This window comes from Pleurodeles waltl, chromosome 3_1 (genome assembly GCF_031143425.1).
Source record: "Pleurodeles waltl isolate 20211129_DDA chromosome 3_1, aPleWal1.hap1.20221129, whole genome shotgun sequence".
NCBI classification, from domain to species: domain Eukaryota; kingdom Metazoa; phylum Chordata; class Amphibia; order Caudata; family Salamandridae; genus Pleurodeles; species Pleurodeles waltl.
In genome coordinates this window covers 873,318,779-873,342,616 of record NC_090440.1, presented here as the reverse complement: position 1 = coordinate 873,342,616, position 23,838 = coordinate 873,318,779, and the positions used below count along the sequence as shown (strand labels likewise).

The 23,838-nt window shown below is 45.0% G+C and overlaps 1 protein-coding gene across 1 annotated transcript in view; it reads right to left on the bottom strand.

Annotated features, from left to right (window-relative positions):
• LOC138284720 (protein argonaute-3) overlaps window positions 1–23,838 on the bottom strand; it is a 916,780-nt gene that overhangs the window by 256,322 nt on the left and 636,620 nt on the right. Inside the window, exon 14 of the mRNA XM_069223834.1 lies at window positions 23,192–23,282. Within this exon, the coding sequence (XP_069079935.1) occupies window positions 23,192–23,282 (91 nt within the window). The remainder of the gene's footprint in view (window positions 1–23,191; window positions 23,283–23,838) is intronic.

Here is a 23,838-nt window from a genome sequence, read left to right as displayed (position 1 = left end):
CCAATTTCAACCCACCCCACTACTTCACTCCACTCTGTGCCACTCCAGAACACTGCACTTTGACATTCTAGCACTGAGCCATGAACTCTAGTCCCCGCTATTCGAGTGACGCTCTACTCCAACAAATCGAATCTACAACACTGGAATACAATATGGCAAAAACACATTGAATAGTTGAGTCCTATTGGCTTTCCGGGTGCTTGTTTTGTTTAAAGGGTCTGCACTGTCTCTCAGATGGATCCAGGCAAGGCTACGGTTATTTCTAAAAGTCAAATGTAAAAACTCTGCAATAGTACACAATACCCACATCAGGTAGTCACTGTTACTTTATATTTTTAGAATAAAGTTATGATTACCAATTGTATATTTTTACTGTAGGGAACATAATCATTCAGAATAGCCTGGTCCAGAGAATGTCATTACTGAGACCGACTACATTAGTGGACAATTTTATAAATCCACTGTTCTTCTTTTTCAAACCACAAATTTTTGTTCAGCCCAGGTTGGTCACTTTTTCAGTTACTACCCAGTTTAAAGGATGTTAAATGTGCCTGTTTGTTAGGTATAAGCAGTAGTGGACTGTGGAAGGGAGGGAATAAATGTTAAATTAAAAAAAAAAAAACACTTACCTCCTCCTTTGCCACTCCTTGTCCCTCTACGCTCCTGTGCCTCTGTAGGTGCGGGCTCCCAGCCTGCCCTGCCCCAATCCTCATGCTGCTCAGAGCAGAATCGGGATTGGCTGGGAGCGCCCAGCCAGGGTGCTCCCAGGCAGACTGGGAGCCCGTGTAGGCTCTTTCCAGCCCAGCAACTGTTGCTGGGCTGGAGAGAGCCTACAGCGCATGTGTGTTAGGACGGCCCAAGACGGCTGACCAAACACAGGTCCCGTGAGGGGGAAGTGATGAGGACTTACCACCCCCCCGTGCACGTTACCCCATGGCCCCGCCCCTTTAAAAGAAAACGATAAAAACAGGTAGTTTTGTGTATGATCATTGTGGTGTGTCCCGATAGTGGTTTGGGGCATTTCCTGTCATAAGCGATAGGCCTACCTACACAAGTGAGGTACCATTTTTATTGGGAGACTTGGAGGGGGAACGCTGGGTGGAAGAGAAAATTTGTGGCTCCTCTCAGATTCCAGAACTTTCTGTCACCAAAATGTGAGGAAAAAGTGTGTGTTTGGCCAAATTTTGAGGTTTGCCGAGGATTCTGGGTAACAGAACCTGGTGAGAGCCCCACAAGTCGCCCAATCTTGGATTCCCCTAGATGTCTAGTTTTAAAAAATGCGCAGGTTTGGTAGGTATTCCTAGGTGCTGGCTGAGCTAGAGGCCAAAATCTACAGGTAGGCACTTTGCAAAAAAACACATCAGATTTCAATGTAAAAAAATGTGATGTGTCCATGTTGTGTTTCCTGTCGCGAGCATTAAGCCTACCCACACAAGTGAGGTACCATTTGTATTGGGAGACTTGGGGGAACACAGAATAGCAAAACAAGTGTTATTGCCCCTTGTCTTTCGCTACAATTTTTTCCTTCCAAATGTAATACAGTGTGTAAAAAAATTAAAAAAAAGTCTAATTGAGAAATGCCCTGTAATTCACATGCTAGTATTGGCATCCCAGAATTTAGAGATCTGCAAATAACCACTGCTTCTCAACACCTTATCTTGTGCCCATTTTGGAAATACAAAGGTTTTCTTGATACCTATTTTTCACTCTTTATATTTCAGCAAATGATTTGCTGTATACACAGTATAGAATGAAACCCATTGCAAGGTGCAGCTCATTTATTGGCTCTGGGTACCTAGAGTTCCTGATGAACCTACAAGCCCTATATATCCCCGCAACCAAAAGAGTCCAGCAGACGTAACGGTATAGTGCTTTAAAAAATCTGACATCACAGGAAAAAGTTAGAATTAAACATGGAGAAAAATGGCTGTTTTATTTTTACCTCAATTTCAAAATGTTTTTATTTCGGCTGTTATTTTCTGTAAGAAACCCTTGTAGGATCTACACAAATGACCCCTTGTTGAATTCAGAATATTGTTTACTTTTCAGAACTGTTTAGCTTTTTGGGAATTAGCATTGGTTTCACACCCATTTCTGTCACTAACTGGAAGGAGGCTGAACGCACAAAAAATAGTAAAAATGGGGCATGTCCCAGTAAAATGCCAAAATTGTGTTGGAAAAATGGGGTTTTATGATTCAAGTCTGCCTGTTCCGGGAAGATGGTGATTTTAGCACCGCAAGGTCTTTGTTGAAGCCATTTTCAGGGGGAAAACCACAAGCTGCCTTCTGCAGCCCTTTTTCCCCATTTATATATAAAAAAAATAAAAAAAAAAACAGCCAAAAAAAAAGGCTTGGCAAGAGAGGGGGAAAAGGTCTGGCAGTGAAGTGGTTAAAGGACACATGGTAAATGTACCTGTTTAGTGCTCACATGCAGCTCTGCTTCATCACTTCCAGGCCAGAACAAAATTAACCCAGCTGCACAGAGCCACATAAACCCGCGAGAACACTGCTGTGAAATCTTATGGCTATAGTCTGGTGTCTGGGAAATATTCTAAAGGGGAGGAATCTGTGGTTTTAAGCATCCATCAGAATATGAACTACCTAAAATCGGGTAGAGATACTTTATGAACTCATACTTCAAAACTATAACACAAGCCAAAAATGAGTCTGAAGGTTCAGTGGAGGGGACAGCATTGGATACAAAGGAAAGTATAAAGATAAACCGGGCTGAATCTCCTCCACAGCAAGAGACTGAAAGGGGCAGATACAATTTGAGGGTTTTTGAAAAGATTAAGAAGCTATATCAGTATACTGAAAGCCGTTTGTCGTAGTACACTAGGGAGAGAAGATGGCCAGAAAGGAATGGACAAACTAAGTATCATAGAAAACCAAAGAGCGAGAAGGAACACGTGTGTGATTCTACACTTAGGAGACAAGAATTCCTACAGTATCAACAAGCAATCCCATAAAACCTATATACATTACCTATAGATGCATATAAAATAATGTTTTATACAGATGACTCTGCGCAGACTGCGATCTGCTCTAAGCAAAAATATTTCATGGCTTGCATTGAAGTGCCAGGTGGCTGCCTTACAGGATAAACATATTCTGGTCCATGTACAATATACAATGACCCATAAAAATGAAGGAATTCACACTAAAGCAAACTAAGGCTGATTTTGCTGTAAAGAGTGCAGTGCAAACTTTTAGCCTTGCTGCTGTAGCTCGATCTCAAAGGAAGATCAATGTATACACAATGGCGGCAATGTAAACAGTAAAATGGAAAAAGTACCTTGATGATTTTTCTTCCATATACACCGCTGTAATACCAGTGCCTACTCCTCTTACAATATCTGGTAAACCCTTCAGTGCTGTTTTCCTCAACCATGTCTGCCCATTGCCAGCAGTCCATCTATATAAGTACATATTGGTTATGATGGAACCCTAGGTGTGGCCTCAAAAGACTGCCAATGCTGGAGGAGTCATAAAACTCTTGCAGTGCCTAGCAGAAATGAAAACAATTCCGACAATAGTGCTGCTTTTTCAGATAAGGCATTTACCGAAGCTAAACCTGCTTTGGGAGTATCATTACCATAATAACCCATACCATCCAGTATTGAATGCTGTGGTCTAGTGAGCCAATGGTACACTAAAGCAATCCTTGACTGCAACTGAATTCGTTAGTGGTGATCCATATCTCAGTGCAGATGATCACCAGAAACTATTTTGTTGCAATCCTTATGGAAACAACTATATTCATTAATCAAACAGCCAAATGGAGGTGTATATAATTTCATGTAGTTGAAGGATTGTAGTACACCACCAGATAGCAGCTATAACATTTTCAAACTAGATATTCTTATTTTAATAGTGCTGTTGTGAAGAAAGTGTGAGACTGCACATATCGTCATTCTCTGATCAACACAGTGTCACCTCTCAAAATGACCCAACTGCTGCAATTGCACCTTCGACTCAGCCTTTGATGCCATACATATGTTTTTGGTTTCGTACCATGCAATATAATCGGATTAGGCACAAGGTTTTTGTCTAGCTTTTTCATTCTTCAAAGCCTACGGATTTATGTACATAAATCTATTAGAATTGTAGCCCTATCTTTTCGGGGATGAGGTGTGCTCTGCGTTTCCTGCTTATGTGCTCTGCATTATATCTCATGTTTTCAAGGCCGCGTTTTTCGTTTATAAATGCGTGCTGTATTTTAATAAGTCTTGGAGGCACATTATAAGCTTTCCAAGGAGCCTGTGTACTGCAAACCACTGTAGTCAAAGGCGACCAGCTCCATAGAACAGGCCAATACCTACTGAATACCTGGTTTGGGAATGCATATCCGAGACAGTGACCTTCTCAAAGCACATCAGCTGAGTGGAAACTTTTTTTCTTCTACAGTGAAGATAGGTGAGTTAGAGGCCACTTAAACACTCAGATTGGCATTTTGGTGCTATGAACATTTAGACTGGGGCTAAAAGGAAGCTGTTATTTACCAAAGACCGGTTTCATCATTTAATGCTGTGGTTTTCGAATGTCATAAAATGTTGCAATTCTTTTTAATATATTGTTCTTTAATCGTTTTCTTTGCCTTTGTTTTTTGAGGGGCATATACTCATGTAATCTGCACTAGATTTCTGGCATTCTTTTTTTAATAAAGGCTTTAAATATACAGCATGAATTTCTTGTTTGAGTCCATCTATGAGGAAAAGAAATTCAGAAGTCAACAATAATATAAATAAGCCTGTAGTCTTGCAGGGCTGATTGTTGACCTTTAGAAACCATCCTCCGGCAATGTGGGTTAAAGTCCGCCAGATTCCCTGGCTCCGGTTGGTAAATTGGCTGTACCTGCACTTTGCCAGATGATTTTAGTTTGGGTTGTATTTGCTGATAAAGTAGCAAAAACTCATCACTGGCACTGGTATAGGAGCTGGCAGGAGGGGAAATGTAAAATTCTAGTGGACCTACTTGAAGCCAGTCAGAATAGAACATTTGAGAGTTATAAACAAATATTTGTGATATCTGAAAAGGAGAGATTCAGATACCAACAACAAGACAGTAGACAAACTTTCTGAGAAGCGGTTCATAATCATGGGGAGCCACAATGATGAGTGTTTCCAAAATGTACAGAATTCTATCATCCCCTATGCCATAAATGGACAATTCTGAAAAGGTACGTAACCATGCTAGATGCGGAAATGGAACCCAGATAATGGGAGTTTTGTGAAGAAATAACATGGCCAACCATAAATCCATCCCACATGGTTCTTAATGTGATGTCTTTCTGATCCTTAAAGCCTCAACGGTGTAACAAGATGTACAGGGGCATGAGACATCTGTGCAGAGCGGTTTGCAGGAAGCCCCAAATTACATTTGGGGGGCATTGCTCTAAGGTGTCTATCTTTTAGAAAGAAACCATATCTGACGAAAGAATCCTGGCTGATCCAGGAGTAGTTCTATTGGGCTTAGTCTCTGGTATAAAACAAATCTGGCACAGAATGGTGATGGAGAGCTTATCTGGGCAGCTAATTAACAAGGATGATTTTCTCACAGTATGGCCACCTGTGTTACACAAAACGGAGACTGTAGTGAAGTGACCTATTCCTTTAGACTACAGGCTCAAAGTCTGTTTGACTCAAATGAGACGATCCAAAGATGTGTGTTTTTTATATATATATATATATGTGTGTGTATATATATATATAGGTGTGTGTGTGTGTGTGTGTGTATATATATATATATAGTATTATAATCTTTATTTTCTATGTGTATTTGTTTTTTTGTTTTTTTTAGTAATTATGGCATAATAAATGTTATGACTATCATAAATTTAGGGTTATTTGAAGGTATGGGCAAGAGTTCTGTTTTTGCATGAGGATGAATGGGTGCTGTGGTAGTATTTTGTCAATGGCTATTATAAGGTGTTGTGTTGATTTGCTATGGAAATTGGGCACAATCACCTTTAAAGGCTGTTTTCAGCTGAAACTCTTCGGTAGCAGCTGGGTTCCATGTTCCACGATAAATCTGCGATTTTTCTCACTGTTCCTGGAGTGCCCACTTCACCATTTTGGCATCTGCTGAAATTTGTTTTCTATCTAGAAGTCACTGCTGGCAATGCATCGGAGGTGAGTCCCCCAGCTACCTGACTGGACAGAGGAAGTGGAGAGCAGTTGGGGAAGTTATTTCACTATAACAAAACATAATGTAAGTCTGAACGATGAATGAGAAGACCTAATCAGATTTGTTAATGGTGACAACAGGCAAAAAAAGTATGTGCAGAATCGCTTTTCAAACACTGAATTCTGCATGTTTTGCCTTTTTTCTGGGCCTTTTTTCCCTGACAAATGTCAGAAGGTTTGACCTGCAGGCATTTATCAGGGAAATCTGTGAGGGTGTGATTATTATCGTTTCCTCATGGATTAGCTTATAGCCTTTAACTCATAATGAGGGTATAAGAAAGCAGTATTCCACAAAGTATGCTTCAAACTTTTTCAAGTAGGGGGTCTTATGCGTTTCGAAAGGACCACACTGAGTTGCCAAAAAGATAATCAATGGAAAAAATCTTCAATAAAAGGGCTCCGAGCAGAGGAGAGAGATTTATGAAAGGCATTATCTGTAAGCTGTAACAGGAGAAAAAAGTACCTTTAAGGAAGAGAGATGCTACACAAAGTATAGTAGGTAAGCTTGTGAAGTTGAGTTTAGGAAGGAGCCATTACATCAAGATCAAGGATGCTAAGTTGGGGGTGCAGGATCTGGCCCTTGAACATGTGGAGGACAAATGGTATTGCAAGAGACCCTGAACTGTGGTTGCTCCAACTAGTGAAGATGATTAGTGAGCCATCACTCGTGTAGCCATTGCAGCGCAACAAGGATTTTCTTTCCTTTGGAGCTGCAGTCGGTTGAGGATAACCAACAGAATCAAGGTATCGGAGGAAGATTTGATCAAATGGCATTCCCCTCCATTAGCCCTAAGAAGTCAGATCTGCCTAATGTGCAGCAATAATTACCTCGTTGGATAACATAACTCCTTCATTCAGTACTTCTTGGAAGTCTTGCCCATCTTTACGGGTGGGTTTGTCGGTGAAACAAAAAAGGATCAGTGATATCTGCCTAGGAAGGCAGTAGCACTGGCAGGCTTCATTGCTGTTGTAGAGCTCCCACAAACCTTTCTTCTCATTGTGTCTGATTCACCCCCTCTCCTGGAGTTACATTGGAGGCTAGAGCTGTAGCATAGTGTTTTATAGCGACTGACACCTTAGAGGAGTATGTCTGCAGATCAATCCATAGAAAAATCAGATCCTGCTGTGGTGGGTCAGACTCCTATTTTTTTTTTTTTATATAAGCTAGCCAGAGCATATTTAGTTGAAGCCAGAGTGTGAAAATGCTCTATTGCTAGTTCCAATAAACCTTGTGCTAAGAGATGTAAAGGTCTTGAGGAAGACCAGTGATCTATGATCTTGAAGATTCCCAAGTTGATGCCAGTGGTGCAGATGATGTATGTTAACCTCTTAAATGCGGGCGTCGGCCACTGGCCGACGCCCACACACCCTCCCTGGTGCGGGTCACGACCAGTGGCCGACACCAGGAAGGGCATTAATAAATCCTCGGGTGCGTCGCACCCGAGGATTTTTTTTTTATTTTTTTCCCCCCCCCGGGAGACACGGAAGCTACCGTGTCTCCCCCCGCCCCCCACCCGCCCCTTTGTGACGTCAGCGCGCCGCGAGGCGCGCTGACGTTGCAAAGGTGTTTTCCCCATGAAAGCAGGAAGCAGCCTTGCGGCCGCTTCCTGCTTTCATGGGGAAAACGGCCTTTTTCACGTTCGGGAAGGCCTCGTAAGAAAGGGGAGAGTCTCCCCTTTCTTACGAGGCCTTCCTGAAAGTGTTTCCTGGCCCCCGGTCGCAGCTGTGCTGCGATCGGGGGCCAGGAAACACTTTCAGGTTTCCTGGCTACCCCGATCGCAGCACAGCTGCGATCGGGGGGGTCAGGAAACATTTTGAAAAGGCCTCGTAAGAAAGGGGAGACTCTCCCCTTTCTTACGAGGCCTTCTGAAACTGTTTCTGGCCCCCGATCGCAGCTGTGCTGCGATCGGGGGCCAGAAACAGTTTCAGAAGGCCTCGTAAGAAAGGGGAGAGTCTCCCCTTTCTTATGAGGCCTTCTGAAACGGTTTCCTGGCCCCCCGATCGCAGCACAGCTGCGATCGGGGGCCAGGAAACCCCACTAGACACCAGGGATTTCACTTTTGGGGGGCAGCCCCCCCCGGAAAACGGGCCGCCCCCCCCCCCGGATAATTTTCCTAAAAAAATAAAAAGGTAGGTGCCCCCTGGGGAGGGGGGGGGGGGGCGCTATCGCGCCCCCCCCCCCCCCAGGGGATTTTTTTTTTTTCTCAAAATTTTTTTTTAAAAAAAAATGAAATGACAGGGGGTCGCCCGTGGGCAGGGTGACCCCCTGTGGGGGCAATTTTTTTTTTTAGATGTTGTAGGGTTTCCCTGGGGGCCATTTTGGCCCCCAAGGAAACCATACAACAACTAAAAAAAAATATATGTATATATCTATATATATATATATATATATCTATGTAGATAGATATATCTAGGTACATGGATATATCTATAGATATATCTATGTAGATATATATTTATATATATAGGTAGATCTGTATCAAAGAGATTTATAAAGCGCGCTACTCACCTGTGAGGGTCTCAAGGCGCTGGGGGGGGGGAACGGGGGGAGGGAAAGGGGCTAGGAGGTTCACTGTTCAAAAAGCCAGGTTTTGAGGCCCTTCCTGAAAAGAAGTAGGTTTTGGGTCTTGCGAATGTGGGTTGTGAGTGCGTTCCATGTTTTGGGTGCAATGTAGGAGAAGGATCTGCCCCCGGTGGTGGTGTGTTTGATGCGGGGGTCAGAGGCGAGAGAGAGGTCAGCTGAACGGACGTTTCGTGTGGGGGTGTGGAAGGTGACTCTCGTTGAGGTAGGCAGGGCCTGTGTTGTGGAGTGATTTGTGTGTGAGGATGAGGATCTTGAAGGTGATCCTTTTGTCAATGGGGAGCCAGTGGAGGGATTTGAGGTGTGGAGAGATGTGTTCGTGTCGGTGGAGGTCGAGGATGAGTCGTGCTGCTGAGTTCTGGATGCGTGTAGTTTGCACTTGAGTTTTAGAGTGGTCCCGGCGTAGAGGGCGTTTCTGTAATCAAGCCTGCTGCTGATGAGTGCGTGAGTGACAGTTTTTCTGGTCTCTGTGGGGATCCATTTTAATGTTTTTCAGTATACGGAGTTTGTTGAAGCATGAGGAGGTAAGAGCGTTGATTTGTTGGGTCATAGAGAGGGAGGAGTCTAGGATGATGCTGAGGTTGCGTGCGTAGTTGGCGGGGGTGGGTGCAGGGCCTAGCGTGGTGGGGCACCATGGGGGGTCCCAGGTTTTTTTTGGTGAGGGCCAAAGAGGATTATTTCGGTTTTGCTTGAGTTGAGTTTCAGGTGGTTGGCTGTCATATATACATCACTTTTGTCAATATGTGTGTGGTTTCCCTGGGGGGGAAAAGGGTCCGACTTGTCTAGTGGCAGTTTTAGTGCCATAAAGAAGCGCAGAAGGTTTATATGCCTACTGCAAAGAGCACATCTGTATTTTATGTAAATAGCTGAGTACATTAGTAAAGTCTATGGAGAGATGAAGGGCACTTTTGCTGGGTGGTAATGAGGGAATCCGAGGAGGAGGGAGTGGGAGCACCAATAATGATTGTTGGACTGGGCGCAGGAGGTGCTAAAGACTGTGACGAATGGTATGTGACAAGGTGTTTTTTGAGTGTCTTGAAAGTACGTGCTGATTGAGGGAAGAAGCGCAGGTAAGGTGGCCTCTACTGTTGCACGTATCTCACACACACCATCGATTTTGTGACTGTCTACGTAGGCTAGTGTTTTAGAGCAACAGTTTAGCCAATAGCAGAGATGGCATCTTGATGGATGACTGCTGCCTGCACTCGGGTTATAGAGGACCGCTCTGACATAGGATCAGAGACTGAGACATCAGATACTGAGACAGCATCTGAGGGATAGGACAATGGCGCAGACTCTGGGAGTGATTTTTCAGTCAGAGGAGTCCCATTCGAAAACTCCTCTTCCAGTACATTATGAGGGAGGTGATGAGGACAGTCCTGCTGTCCCTTCGCAAGCTGTTCGTGCAACTGGGTAATAGTGGGTTAGGCCAACCCAGAGGGCAGGTGAATGCGGCGGCAAGCAGAGAGAGAGTGCTCTCTTGGGAGCTCACCAATTTAGTTCAGCCCCAAATTCCACCACCCAAATCATATTGTGGAGACATCAAAATTGTCTATGGCAAAACAAACTGGTTTTGTAAGGCAGGCACCTGTGTTTTTGGTCCTGGATTCGGCGGCCATATAGAGAAACACACTAAACCCAAACATTTCTGGAAACTAGACATTCGGGGGAGTCCACAGAGGTGTGACTTGTGTGGATTCCCCAAAGTTTTCTTACCCAGAATACCCTGCAAAGCTGAAATGTTGAGAAAAAACTCTATTTTTCTCGCATTTCTGTCACACAAACTACAGGAATATGCTGGGATCCACAACATTCCTACCACCCAGTGACTCCTCACCTGTCCTGATAAAAACACTACCCCACTTGAGTGCCTACACCTAGTGCCTGTGTCAGGAATGGATCACCCCAGGGTCAACAGCTGCCTCACGTAAGGACCAACATTGACCGTTGTGTGATCTATTCCTGTCGCAGGCACCAGGCCTAACCACACAAGTGAGGTATCATATTTATCGGGAGACTTGGGGGAACGCTGGGTGGAAGGAAATTTGTGGCTCCCCTCAGATTCCAGAACTTTCTGTCACCGAAATGTGTGGAAAACGTGGTATTTTAGCCACATTTTGAGGTTTGCAAAGGATTCTGGGTAACAGAACCTGGTCCGAGCCCCACAAGTCACCTCATCTTGGATTCCCCTGGGTTTCTAGTTTACAAAAATGTGCTGGTTTGCTAGGTTTCCCCAGGTGCCGGCTGAGCTAGAGGCCAAAATCCACAGGTAGGCACTGTTTTCTATGAAAAAATGTGATGTGTCCACGTTCTGTTTTGGGGCATTTCCTGTCGCGGGCGCTAGGCCTACCCACATAAGTGAGGTATCATTTTTATCGGGAGACTTAGGGGAACGCCGGGTGGAAGGAAATTTGTGGCTCCTCTCAGATTCCAGAACTTTCTGTCACCGAAATGTGAGGAAAACTTGTTTTTTTAGCCACTTTTTGAGGTTTGCAAAGGATTGTGGGTAACAGAACCTGGTCCGAGCCCCGCGAGTCACCCCTCCTTGTATTGCCCTAGGTCTCTAGTTTTCAGAAATGCACAGGTTTGGTAGGTTTCCCTAGGTGCCGGCTGAGCTAGAGGCCAAAATCTACAGGTAGGCACTTCTCAAAAAACACCTCTGTTCTGATGGATACAACTACCTGTGGATTCCTCACCTCATGAATACTCCCATGGCGCCAGCATTTGACGGAAATCTTCTTACTAGTCTCTGCACGTTGACGAGGACGTCACTCTAGCCCACGCGACGCCGTCTGACGTCATACAGGCAATAAGAAGTCCTCGCCGACGTGCCGATGACAGTTCCCTTTTTTCCGTGCATTCGAAACGGTTATCTTCGAGGGAGTTACTGTTACCTTCGTGGTTACAGTGTATTGTCTGCTGCGTAGTCTTCTCTGCGGTAACAATGTCTCAGAGGAAGTCGGGTTTCAAGCCCTGTCGAGAGTGTGGGGGCAAGATGTCAGTTACAGATCCTCACTCCGACTGTCTATGGTGTTTGAGCTCCGACCACGACGTCTCGACTTGCGATTCATGTCAACACATGAATCCGAAGGCCCTCAAAGAGCGCGAGGCCAAGTTATTCATGGCAAAGTCAAAGAAGAAGGAGAAACATCATAAGAAGTCTTCTTCGCCAAGGTCTCACCGGCGTCATCGAGACTCCCGGCGCCGTAGAGACTCACGACGTCACTCCAGCAAGGAGTCTCATTCGAGGTCACCGACTTCACCTGGTCAGGCGTCAGTGATTGAGGTGGTGCAGCCTCTTGTGTTTTCTCCGGCGTCGCAGACGTCGAGGCCGGCGTCGGGGTCGCCTTCGATCCAGGCACCCCAGTATCCGGCTTTTCCCACTCCTGGAGCCGATAGTACCGCGTTTCTTAATGCGATGTATACCATCTTTCAGCAGATGGCTCCAGGAGCTGCTCCGGCTGGTCCTTCGGGGCCCTTGGCCTTTTCGTTGGGTGATCCTGCGCCTCTTCGGCCGGCACCCTTTATGCCCTTTCTCCCTTTTGGGAATGTGGGCTCGGCGCCGGTGCCGGCGTCGGTGGCCGCTCCGGTGGCTTCGGATGTTTCGGCCCCGGAGGTTGCCCCTCCGTCGAAGTCAGGATTTTGCCCTGTGACTCCGGTTGGTCCATCGGCTCCAAGACCTCGTCCTCCGGCTCCTGCCTCGGCGCCGAAGCTGCCTGTGGCGCCGGACGCGGCGTCAGATGCTTCTGGAGATCGGCGCCGTTCTTCGACGTCGGCGGAGGCCATGTCGACTCCGCGTATCGAGGAGAGACTTCATTCGAGGAGGCGTGCTCTCCGTCTTTTAGAAGAGCAAGAGTACCAGCGAGTCCTAGAGGAGGGAGAGATTGAGGACTCTGGAGACGGACTGCATGGTCTGGATACAGCCAGTGGGCTGGACACTTCCCCTGAGTGGGACCTTTCATCTCCAGGGGAATATACGGAGGAGGCTGCTTCCTTTCATGCTGTGGTGAGGAAGGCAGCGAGCTTTTTGGACCTGCCTTTGCCGGTGGCAGAGGCAAAGCAGAATTTGCTGACAGAGGTATTGCATCCGGCCTCTGCTGCAGCTGAGCCTCTCTTGCCATTTAATGAGGCTTTGCTGGATCCGGTGTTGGAGGTGTGGAAGAAGCCGGTGTCTTCCTCGGCCGTTCATAGGGCTGTGGCCAGGAGGTATCGAGCTGCACCATCTGACCCTGGCTTTCTCTCTAGACACCCTACGCCGGAGAGCTTGGTGGTGCAAGCCTCCTGTTCCTCAAAGTCAGCGCCTGGTTCCTTCCCGACGGTGCCTGGAGACAGAGACTCCAAGAAACTGGATGCGCAGTCCAAGAAAATATTTTCGTCATGCAGTTTGGCGTTGAAGGCCACCAACGCCACGTGCATTCTGGGGAGGTACATCCATGCGCTGATGGATGATATTTCGTCTTCATTCACGGAGCTTCCCCAGGGTCTTTTGGATGTGGTCTCGGACGCCCAGGCTGCCGCGACCCAGATTATCCAGTCTGGGCTGGACACGACCGACTCGGTGGCCAGGGCGATGGGCACGGCTGTGGTGGCAAGAAGACAGGCCTGGCTCCGAAACTCAGGGTTCTCTGCGGATGTGCAGTCGACCCTGCTGGACCTCCCGTTTGATGGGGACAGACTGTTTGGAGCCAAGGCAGATTCGGCCTTGGAACGATTTAAGGAGAGCAGAGCCACAGCCAAATCGTTAGGACTGCAAGCTCCTTCTTCCTCTGCCTCTTCTAGAATTTTCAGGAGGTTTCGGGGATTTGGGCGTGGCTCTTATTCCTCTTCCTTTCGGGGGAGGTTCCAGCAACCCGCCTCTTCCCTCCCCTATAGGTCATTTAGAGGGAGGGGGAGGGGGAGGGGTGGGGTCCGTACCAGAGGAGCCTCTCAACAGCACTCTGCCTCTTCCTCGTCCTCTGGAGGGGTGCAGCAGGGGAAGCAGCCTTAGGCTTCCACCGTTTCCCACTCACTCCTCTCCTGTAGGGGGAAGATTACAGCGTTTTCTCCACAAGTGGAGGTCTATCACAACGGACACTTGGGTTCTCGGCATTGTGGGAAAAGGCTACGCCCTTCCCTTTCGGGAGTTCCCGCCCCTCATCCCGCCCCGCCCATCTTATTGTTCAGAAGAACACCTCCTGTTGCTAGAACAGGAGGTTCAAGTCCTCCTTTCAAAGGGCGCGGTAGAGTTGGTCCCAGAGCAGGAAAAGGGTCGAGGTTGTTACTCAAGATACTTCCTGATTCCCAAAAAGGATGGTCAGTTGAGACCAATCCTGGATCTGAGGATCTTGAATTGGTTCCTCAAACAGGAAAAGTTCAAGATGCTGACCCTAGCACAGGTGCTTTTGGCGTTGAACAAGGAAGATTGGATGGTGTCTGTCGACTTGCAGGATGCTTACTTTCATATCCCGATACTCAAGTCGCACAGGAAGTATCTCCGGTTTGTGGTAGGGTCGCAGCACTATCAGTTTGCGGTCCTCCCGTTTGGTCTTACTTCAGCACCTCGAGTCTTCACAAAGGTGATGTCAGTGGTTGCGGCGGAGCTCAGAAGGAAGGGGATAGCAGTATTCCCTTACTTGGACGACTGGTTGATCAAAGCCAAGTCCCCGGAGCTTGTGTCGCATCATCTGCAGTCAACAACCCAGTTGTTGTTCGACCTGGGCTTTTCGGTGAACGTGCCCAAATCTCACCTGGAGCCCTCTCAGCGCCTCCTGTTCATAGGGGCAGTACTGGATACAACATTGAGTCGAGCCTTTCCTCCGCCTCAGCGGATTCAAGATATTCAGGAATTGGTTCCAATGTTTCGAAATGGAGCGGTAGTTCCAGTCCTCAAGGTCCTTCGTCTGCTCGGTCTGTTCGCCTCCTGCATTCTGTTGGTCACGCATGCTCGCTGGCACATGAGGGCTCTTCAGTGGTGCCTCCGAAGGCAGTGGTCTCAACACAAGGGAGATTTAGAAGGCTTCGTGGTCAGTCGGTACAGGTCCTGACGGACAATACTACCACGATGTGGTACATAAACAAACAGGGAGGAGTAGGGTCGTACCTTCTCTGCAGAGAAGCTCTTCGGCTATGGTCCTGGGCAAAGGACCATCAGATTTGCTTGGTGGCAAATCATCTGGCCGGGGTCTTGAATGTACGTGCGGACAGTCTCAGTCGCCAATTCTCGGCAGACCACGAGTGGCGTCTCCATCCAGATCAAGTCTGTTTAATCTTCCAGATGTGGGGGTTTCCTCGGATAGATCTGTTTGCCACTCGGGAGAACGCGCATTGCCCGTTATTCTGCAGCCTCCAGTATCCGATGCAGGGAGCGTTGGGGGACGCGTTTCAGATAACCTGGTGCGACCAGTTGCTTTACGCGTTTCCCCCCATACCCTTGATTCCTCGAGTGTTGAGGAAAATTCGCCAAGACCGGGCCCAAGTCATCTTAATAGCTCCGGATTGGCCAAGGAGGGTATGGTACTCCGACCTTCTCCAACTCTCACTGTGCCCTCCGCTCCGTCTCCCTCTCAGGGCAGACCTCCTCTCGCAGTCGCAGGGGCAGGTTTTACACCCCAACCTCCAGAGTCTGCACCTACATGCTTGGAGATTGAACGGGGCAACCTGAGTTCCTTCTCTCTCCCGCCTGATGTAGTGGATGTTATCTTAGCGGCCAGGCGACACTCCACTAAATCTATCTACGCTAATAGGTGGTCTAAATTTGTTATGTGGTGTGGAGAGAGACAGATTGATCCCTTACATGCTCGTCTGTCACATGTTTTGTCTTTTGCACTGTCTCTAGCGCAGAAAGGTTGTGCAGTAGCTACCATTAAGGGTTATTTGTCGGCCTTGTCAGCCTTCATTTGTCTTCCAGACCAACCATCGTTATTTAAATCCCCTATTGTTCTCAGATTCTTGAAAGGTCTTCTGAATCAATATCCTCCAAAACCATTCGTTATGCCTCAATGGGATTTGTCCTTGGTCCTGACTTTCCTTATGGGGTCCCCTTTTGAGCCTATGCATTCTTGCCCCTTAAGGTATTTGGTTATTAAAACAGTATTCCTGGTAGCTATAACATCTGCAAGGAGAGTGAGTGAGTTGCAGGCCTTATCGGTTAAACCCCCTTATATAACGTTTTATGGGGATAAGGTGGTGTTGAGGACCAAGGCTGCTTTCCTTCCGAAGGTTGTTTCACCCTTCCATTTGGCTCAGACAATCACTTTGTCCACGTTTTATCCTCCGCCTCATCCTTCAAAGGAGGAAGAAAGACTACATCGCCTGGACCCAAAAAGGGCGTTGAGCTTCTATATCGACAGAATGAAGGATATCAGGCTGGAGGATCAGCTGTTTGTCGGATACGTGGGCAAGAGGAGAGGAAAGGCAGTCCACAAGAGAACACTCTCCAGGTGGGTTGTTCTTTGCATTAAAATCTGTTACTCTTTGGCAAAGAAGGATCCGCCTGAGGGCATTAGAGCTCACTCCACCAGAGCTAAGTCGGCCTCTTCGGGCTTGGCCAGGGGTGTTCCTGTGGTTGACATCTGCAAGGCCGCAACTTGGTCGTCCCTTCACACTTTTGTGAAACATTACTGTTTGGACTCTGAGGTCAGGAGGGACGGTCATTTTGCACGGTCAGTGCTGCAGGATTTCTTGGTTTGACCATTTAGGCACCCACCGCCGGGCGTGGTACTGCTTTGGGACTCTATTCATGAGGTGAGGAATCCACAGGTAGTTGTATCCATCAGAAGAACGAGTTACTTACCTTCGGTAACGACTTTTCTGGTGGATACATTAGCTACCTGTGGATTCCTCACGGTCCCACCCGCCTCCCCGTTGCCTTTTTGGTCTCTCCAAGCAATCCTTGAGTGTGCTCCTTTTGGTCTTCAAAGTTGCAATACATTTTGCATGTATGATATTTGTATATATGTGTATATGTATATATAAATCTATATATATATTGGGTATATACATGATTCGTATGTATAAATATATTTATTTAAAAAAAAAAAAAAAAAAAAAAAAAAAAAAAAGTTATATTAAATCTACAGCTATTTTATTGCAATGTTGTGTGATTTACAATATTAAGAGATGTTGCTTTGCTCTTTCATTGCATTGGGTTATTATTATTATTCTCATGCACGTAAAAAATGTTGGTACTGTCATCGGCACGTCGGCGAGGACTTCTTATTGCCTGTATGACGTCAGACGGCGTCGCGTGGGCTAGAGTGACGTCCTCGTCAACGTGCAGAGACTAGTAAGAAGATTTCCGTCAAATGCTGGCGCCATGGGAGTATTCATGAGGTGAGGAATCCACAGGTAGCTAATGTATCCACCAGAAAAGTCGTTACCGAAGGTAAGTAACTCGTTCTTTTCTTCCAAAACTTCTGATGTGTCCACGTTGCGCTTTGGGGCGTTTCCTGTCGCGGGCGCTAGGCCTACCCACACAAGTGAGGTATCATTTTTATCGGGAGACTTGGGGGAACGCCGGGTGGAAGGAAATTTGTGGCTCCTCTCAGATTCCAGAACTTTCTGTCACCGAAATCTGAGGAAAACTTGTTTTTTTAGCCACTTTTTGAGGTTTGCAAAGGATTCTGGGTAACAGAACCTGGTCCGAGCCCCGCGAGTCACCCCTCCTTGGATTGCCCTAGGTCTCTAGTTTTCAGAAATGCACAGGTTTGGTAGGTTTCCCTAGGTGCCGGCTGAGCTAGAGGCCAAAATCTACAGGTAGGCACTTCTCAAAAAACACCTCTGTTTTCTTCCAAAAATTTTGATGTGTCCACGTTGCGCTTTGGGGCGTTTCCTGTCGCGGGCGCTAGGCCTACCCACACAAGTGAGGTATCATTTTTATCGGGAGACTTGGGGGAACGCCGGGTGGAAGGAAATTTGTGGCTCCTCTCAGATTCCAGAACTTTCTGTCACCGAAATCTGAGGAAAACTTGTTTTTTTAGCCACTTTTTGAGGTTTGCAAAGGATTCTGGGTAACAGAACCTGGTCCGAGCCCCGCGAGTCCCCCCTCCTTGGATTGCCCTAGGTCTCTAGTTTTCAGAAATGCACAGGTTTGGTAGGTTTCCCTAGGTGCCGGCTGAGCTACAGGCCAAAATCTACAGGTAGGCACTTTGGAAAAAACAGCTGTGTTTTCTATAAAAAAAATAGGATGTGTCCATGTTGTGTTTTGGGGCATTTCCTGTCGCGGGCACTAGGCCTACCCACACAAGTGAGGTATCATTTTTATCGGGAGACTTGGGGGAACACAGAATAGCAAAACAAGTGTTATTGCCCCTTATCTTTCTCTACATTTTTTCCTTACAAATATAAGAGAGTGTGTAAAAAAGACGTCTATTTGAGAAATGCCCTGCAATTCACATGCTAGTATGGGCACCTCGGAATTCAGCGATGTGCAAATAACCACTGCTTCTCCAAACCTTATCTTGATCCCATTTTGGAAATGCAAAGGTTTTCTTGATACCTCTTTTTCACTCTTCATATTTCAGCAAATGAATTGCTGTATACCCAGTATAGAATGAAAACCAACTGCAGGGTGCAGCTTATTTATTGGCTCTGGGTACCTAGGGTTCTTGATGAACCTACAAGCCCTTTATATCCCCGCAACCAGAAGAGTCCAGCAGACAAAACGGTATATTGCTTTCAGAAATCTGACATCGCAGGAAAAAGTTACAGAGTAAAACATAAAGAAAAATGGCTGTTGTTTTCAGCTCAATTTCAATATTTTTTTATTTCAGCTGTTATTTTCTGTAGGAAAACCTTGTAGGATCTACACAAATGACCCCTTGCTGAATTCAGAATTTTGTCTAGTTTTCAGAAATGTTTAGCATTCCGGGATCCAGCATTGGTTTCACACCCATTCCTGTCACTAACTGGAAGGAGGCTGAAAGCACCAAATATAGTAGAAATGGGGTATGTCCCAGTAAAATGCCAAATTTGTGTTGAAAAATTCGGTTTTCTGATTCAAGTCTGCCCGTTCCTGAAAGGTGGGAAGATAGTGATTTCAGCACCAGAAACCCTTGGTTGATGGCATTTTCAGGGAAAAAACCACAAGCCTTCTTCGGCAGCCCTTTTTTCCCATTTTTTTTGGAAAAAAACAAAATTTTCACTGTATTTTGGCTATTTTCTTGGTCTCCTCCAGGGGAAACCACCAACTCTGGGTACCATTAGAATCCCTAGGATGTTGGAAAAAAAGGACGCAAATTTGGCGTGGTTAGCTTATGTGGACAAAAAGTTATGAAGCCCTAAGCGCGAACTACCCCAAATAGCCAAAAAAGGGCTCAGCACTGGGGGGGGAAAGGCCCAGCAGCTAAGGGGTTAAGCTTGGTAGGGCTTCTTCCAAGAATGTCATCAAATATATTAATGTCAATGATCAGAGAAACTGCGGAAGGAGGTCTTACTGTAAGAGTAGGTGTGTGTATACACACACACACACCCCCCCCCCCCCCCCCCACCACCCCCAACCCAATGAGGATGACAAACTTGTATAGTGAAATATATTCAGTGTAAAGACGTGCCTTCCAGAATGTCTGGAACCACTGTCTTAACCATGGTGAACAATGCTTTTCCAGAGAATGTAACACATATTGGTGGTTTTGACACCGTAACTATAGCTGGAGATACAGGCAGGAGAAGTGTTGGTAAAGTAGCCACAAGTTGTGGAGTAGCTGTAGGCAAAATATGTGAAATTGTTGAAGACGTGCATATATGAGAGGCTTATGAATATATGTTCTCCCTGAAACTAACAACTGGTGCAAATGAAGCCTCATGCCCTCCTTTTCTCTTCAAATTGCACACCCAGTCAGCTGACAGGTAAAGAGACTTGTTCAGTGCTGTATTTTTTGCTGCTGACGCAAGTTACACCATTAATTTAGGCTTCAACATCAAATCCGGTCTTTAATGTCAAATAGTGCACTGATGGTGAGCCCACCCTCTATGGTTAATCCTCGATTCTGACTGGAAGCATTATTGATTTTCATCACTAGATGTTTTACAGCTCTCCGTTTATTGGGGCGTAATATAGAGGAGTCGGTGGCAAAGGAAGTCCCCCTGTCCATGCTCTTCATATTGTCTGAGGTTGATCCCAGGCATCCCTGCTGGTCCTGTTGCAGGCCAAGAAGCCAGATTTCTCTTATCCTTTAATGTCCTTCTTGACATTTTAATGCAGTGTGCACTTATCTGGGCAATGACACTCAGAATGGCAAGCCATACAATCTGCTTTGCGGGGTCTGTGAAGGCCTTCATTCTTTCACACGAGAAACAGCTGGCATTTTATGAAGAGAGTATACATTTTTCTATATTTCTAGTTAAAAATATGTTGAAAGAATATAAGATTTGGAGGAGACCCCCAAAAAACATCTAAGGTCACACCTCTAGGATGTTCTTGCCAGGAAAAAAGAACTGGAAGCATATGATACTGACTGAAGAGATGTTTTCCAGCCTCTGTGGCCTCGGACTATTTAGCTCTATTTCCTTACTTGTTTCCTCTTTGTTTGTCCTCTTTCCTCTAAAAAAAGAAAAAAAAAAAAAAAAACATTTTGTCAGTGATTCTCATATAATTTTATTAAGTGAAAATTGCCTTTTTATTTTTTTATAATTAAAGAAATTAACAAACTGGACGTGTGTTGCTATGTAGTCTGTCAAGATGTTTTATTTTTATAAATTGGCTTTTGTAAAGGATTGTTGTTATATTCATATTTTGAAATGCTGCAGGTCCTGGATATGGGTGGGACAAATGAGTGCTTATGGTTATCAACAGAGGACTCCATGAAGTACTTTTTGGTCTCTGGTTGGCCACTGCGAAGAAGTTTGGCCTAGTTTCACCAGTTGAGCGGAAGGATCATCATCATCGCCTGTGTTTTAAGTGCTTCCATATTTGTAAAGGATATATTTTCTGCTTCCTCCATGTTGTAAAACAAACATGACTTTTTATCTCCTCCTTTCAAAGGAGTGGTGATGCTTAGGCTACCCTTTTCTTGTGTTTCTGTGCTTTCAAAAATCTGTCTGTAGAAGAAGAGGTTAGTCTCTCTGACCCTTTGCCTAAGGGACGGTCCACCCAATTGTTGTGATCAATGTCCTCATTAAGTTCCTCATCACTCGTCAGATTCAGGAGAATTCAGTCCCTGATACTACAAGAACTGTTTCTGAAGCCACAGACGAGGCAGCAAATACAGATGTTATGGATCACAGCTGTCTGGAATAGCTTCACGCAAACCACATGGGGCTTTGCTGGGGTGGTCAAAGTAGATTAGTTCACTCTGTTCACCTCTTAGAAGGTGTATTTTCTTTGTCATAAAATATTTCTGGAGGACAAGGAACAGTCTAAAAGATGTGCGTGTACCTTGAGCAGATTCTGTGCTTTGATCGAACCAGTAGTTAAGTTTCAGGTTTATCGTTAGTCAAGATTTTTCTGACTTTCCTAAAACTATATGCATTACATACCCAGAAGAGCTTACAGACAGATATTTGTGTCCATTGGTTTGTTACTGAGTCTCTTACATTTTCTTCCAGGACAGGAACAATAAATTGAAGTTATGATGCAACTCCTCATGTTTCTTGGGATAGCCACAATTTGACTGAGAATGATCCTTCTCCAAGGAGCAAACCTAGACGCTTGGTATAGTTTAAAAATAAAACATTTTGAAGTCCCTTTTCTCCAATACTTTAAATTAAAATAAAATACAGAGCTCTACCAATGCCTTCCACACTTGATGGTTAGTGAAAGAACATGACTTGCTCCTCTCTGGCAAGGATAGGGGCCCATGCTTTCATGGGCTGATAATTAGCAGCCCAGTCAACAAAGTGGATGCTCATAAACCACTACTGTATTACTGGAGCTAGGCTTCCCAGTCGAGGAACGGTTTTACTTCAAAATCACTTGAATCTATGAAAGCTCAAATGCTGGTGAAAACAGGTCACATTTGAATGAAAAGGACCAATTTATAGACAATATTTTAATTAAGACTTTTTTGAAAGGTGGTTGAATAGTGCTAGGAAATTACAAGAGGGTAAAGCGGCCACTAATACAAGCAGTTCACAACATAGATGGGAAGCCGATTTAAAAAAACAAAACAAAAAAACCCTAGTGCCCTTTGAGTGATTTATTTTTGTAACGACTGTGTTCTCAATGTTGAAGTACAATGTACATGCGTCCAACCCACGATTATTACACCTTAGGTACTTGTAGCAGTTATTTTTCTACATAGTACTGAATGCCAGCAAAGTCTTACGCAGGCCACAACACCCTGAGACTTGAACGACAGCTCTGCACTTCCAACATCAGTTTTCCAAAATTCGTTTTTTGCACTGCAAAAGTGGCTGTTTTTAAAAGGTAGGTTCGGTGCCCTCGAATCTAGAAAAAAAGAAAGCCCTGACCTCTTAAGATTAAGACAATGAGAGGAGCAAGTGAATAGAAGGATTGGTCAGTCACCGGATCACACAACTATTAGGATGTTTCCGTGGTGGAGCACTAAAGAACTCCCAATCTTTTTATATTTACAGTGCACAACATGTCCAAAAGATGTCCTTGGTCACAGAACGCAGACATCCTTTACAATAGTATGGTGTTTGGAAGAACAGTGACTTTTTTTTCTTCTTTTTCTAAAACTGCGTTACTATGGATGATTAGGACAGTTTTAGTTCAGTAATTCACCACAGCCCATCACATGCCTGTATTTTATAAGGGTGAAAAATGCGTAATAAAACTAAAGAGGTGATGAATAACTGCAAACAATAATACAATAGTTAAGGGAGGAAGAGAGCGCTTGAAATGTGCTACTGATATTGGAGTGGCTGCATAAAATACACGAAACTAAGTCCTGGACACAGACACCGGAAGTGAGAACTCAGAATGCCAGCACAAGCTCATTTATGATAGTGATTACTTGTATTCTCAATGAATTATGACTGGATATTTATTCAAAACCCATCTTCAGTATTGAAAGAAGGCAACTCAAGCTGTTTACCTTCATATTAATTAGTACTCTGGCAGTGATTTTAAATTGCATGCATTTAATTGAATTGATTTCATAGACGGGAGAGTTAAAAATAAAGTTCAGACAAGAAAATGAATGATTAAACCCCCATACATAATATAAAAATGATGGTTAATTTTCTAACAAAAACTAAATGTTTTTTTTTACAAAACTCCAGGATATGAGCAAACATTACCAGTTCACAAAATGTATGTCTTGTCACAAAATAACGCTTTGTTTAAAAATGTCATTCTAAAGCACGCCACTAAAATACAGTCTAGTGGAGAACAGTGTATCACAAAACAACGGCACGTCACTGAACTAGTGGCAAATAACAGTGCAGTACAGAAAGCAAGTTTTGGTGGACAGCAGTAAATTCAAGAATGACAATATAACACAGGATCAGCAAATCACAAACCGAACAAAGCTAGATGACTTACAGCAGCAATAGAGGGCTTCTTGCCGTCACCTGCAGGTGGATGAGTGACATCTGCTCCCAAGAATATCACTGGTTGTTGGAACACAGACGGTCTTATGAAAAATGATATAAAATGCATTAGCTACACTCATCTTCTGCAGATGAACTAATCATGAATACCAAATCAGCTACAATACCATTTACGATTCAATCATTGTCCTATATCTGAATAATTTCAGAAGTGTAGACAACAGATTAAATATGTCTGCATGTATAACATGTCTTAATCTGCAGCTTCTGTCAGAATTTACAAAAATGTGAACTGTATTCGGAGCTGAAAAACTAAAAATACTTTACCCTATTCTGGCCACCGAATAAATACTGATTCTTGTAACGTCCTCTTTCTCTGGAGTCACATCACAGTTAAGATTCACAAGGCTCAAATTTCCATGTTTTTTTTTTTCAAGCCTCACTTTCCGATATAAAATATGAACCCTGGTGTCACTGATCTATGACTGTTTGAATTATACATTTGCAAAGGGCCTTTACAAATGTGGAAATAGCACCAGTACAGTGCATTTTCCACATTCGTAAATGCAGAACAAAGGACGGCAGCTTGCCAGCATCCTGGGCGTGGCACTCTGTGGGTATATATAAACATGCAAAAAC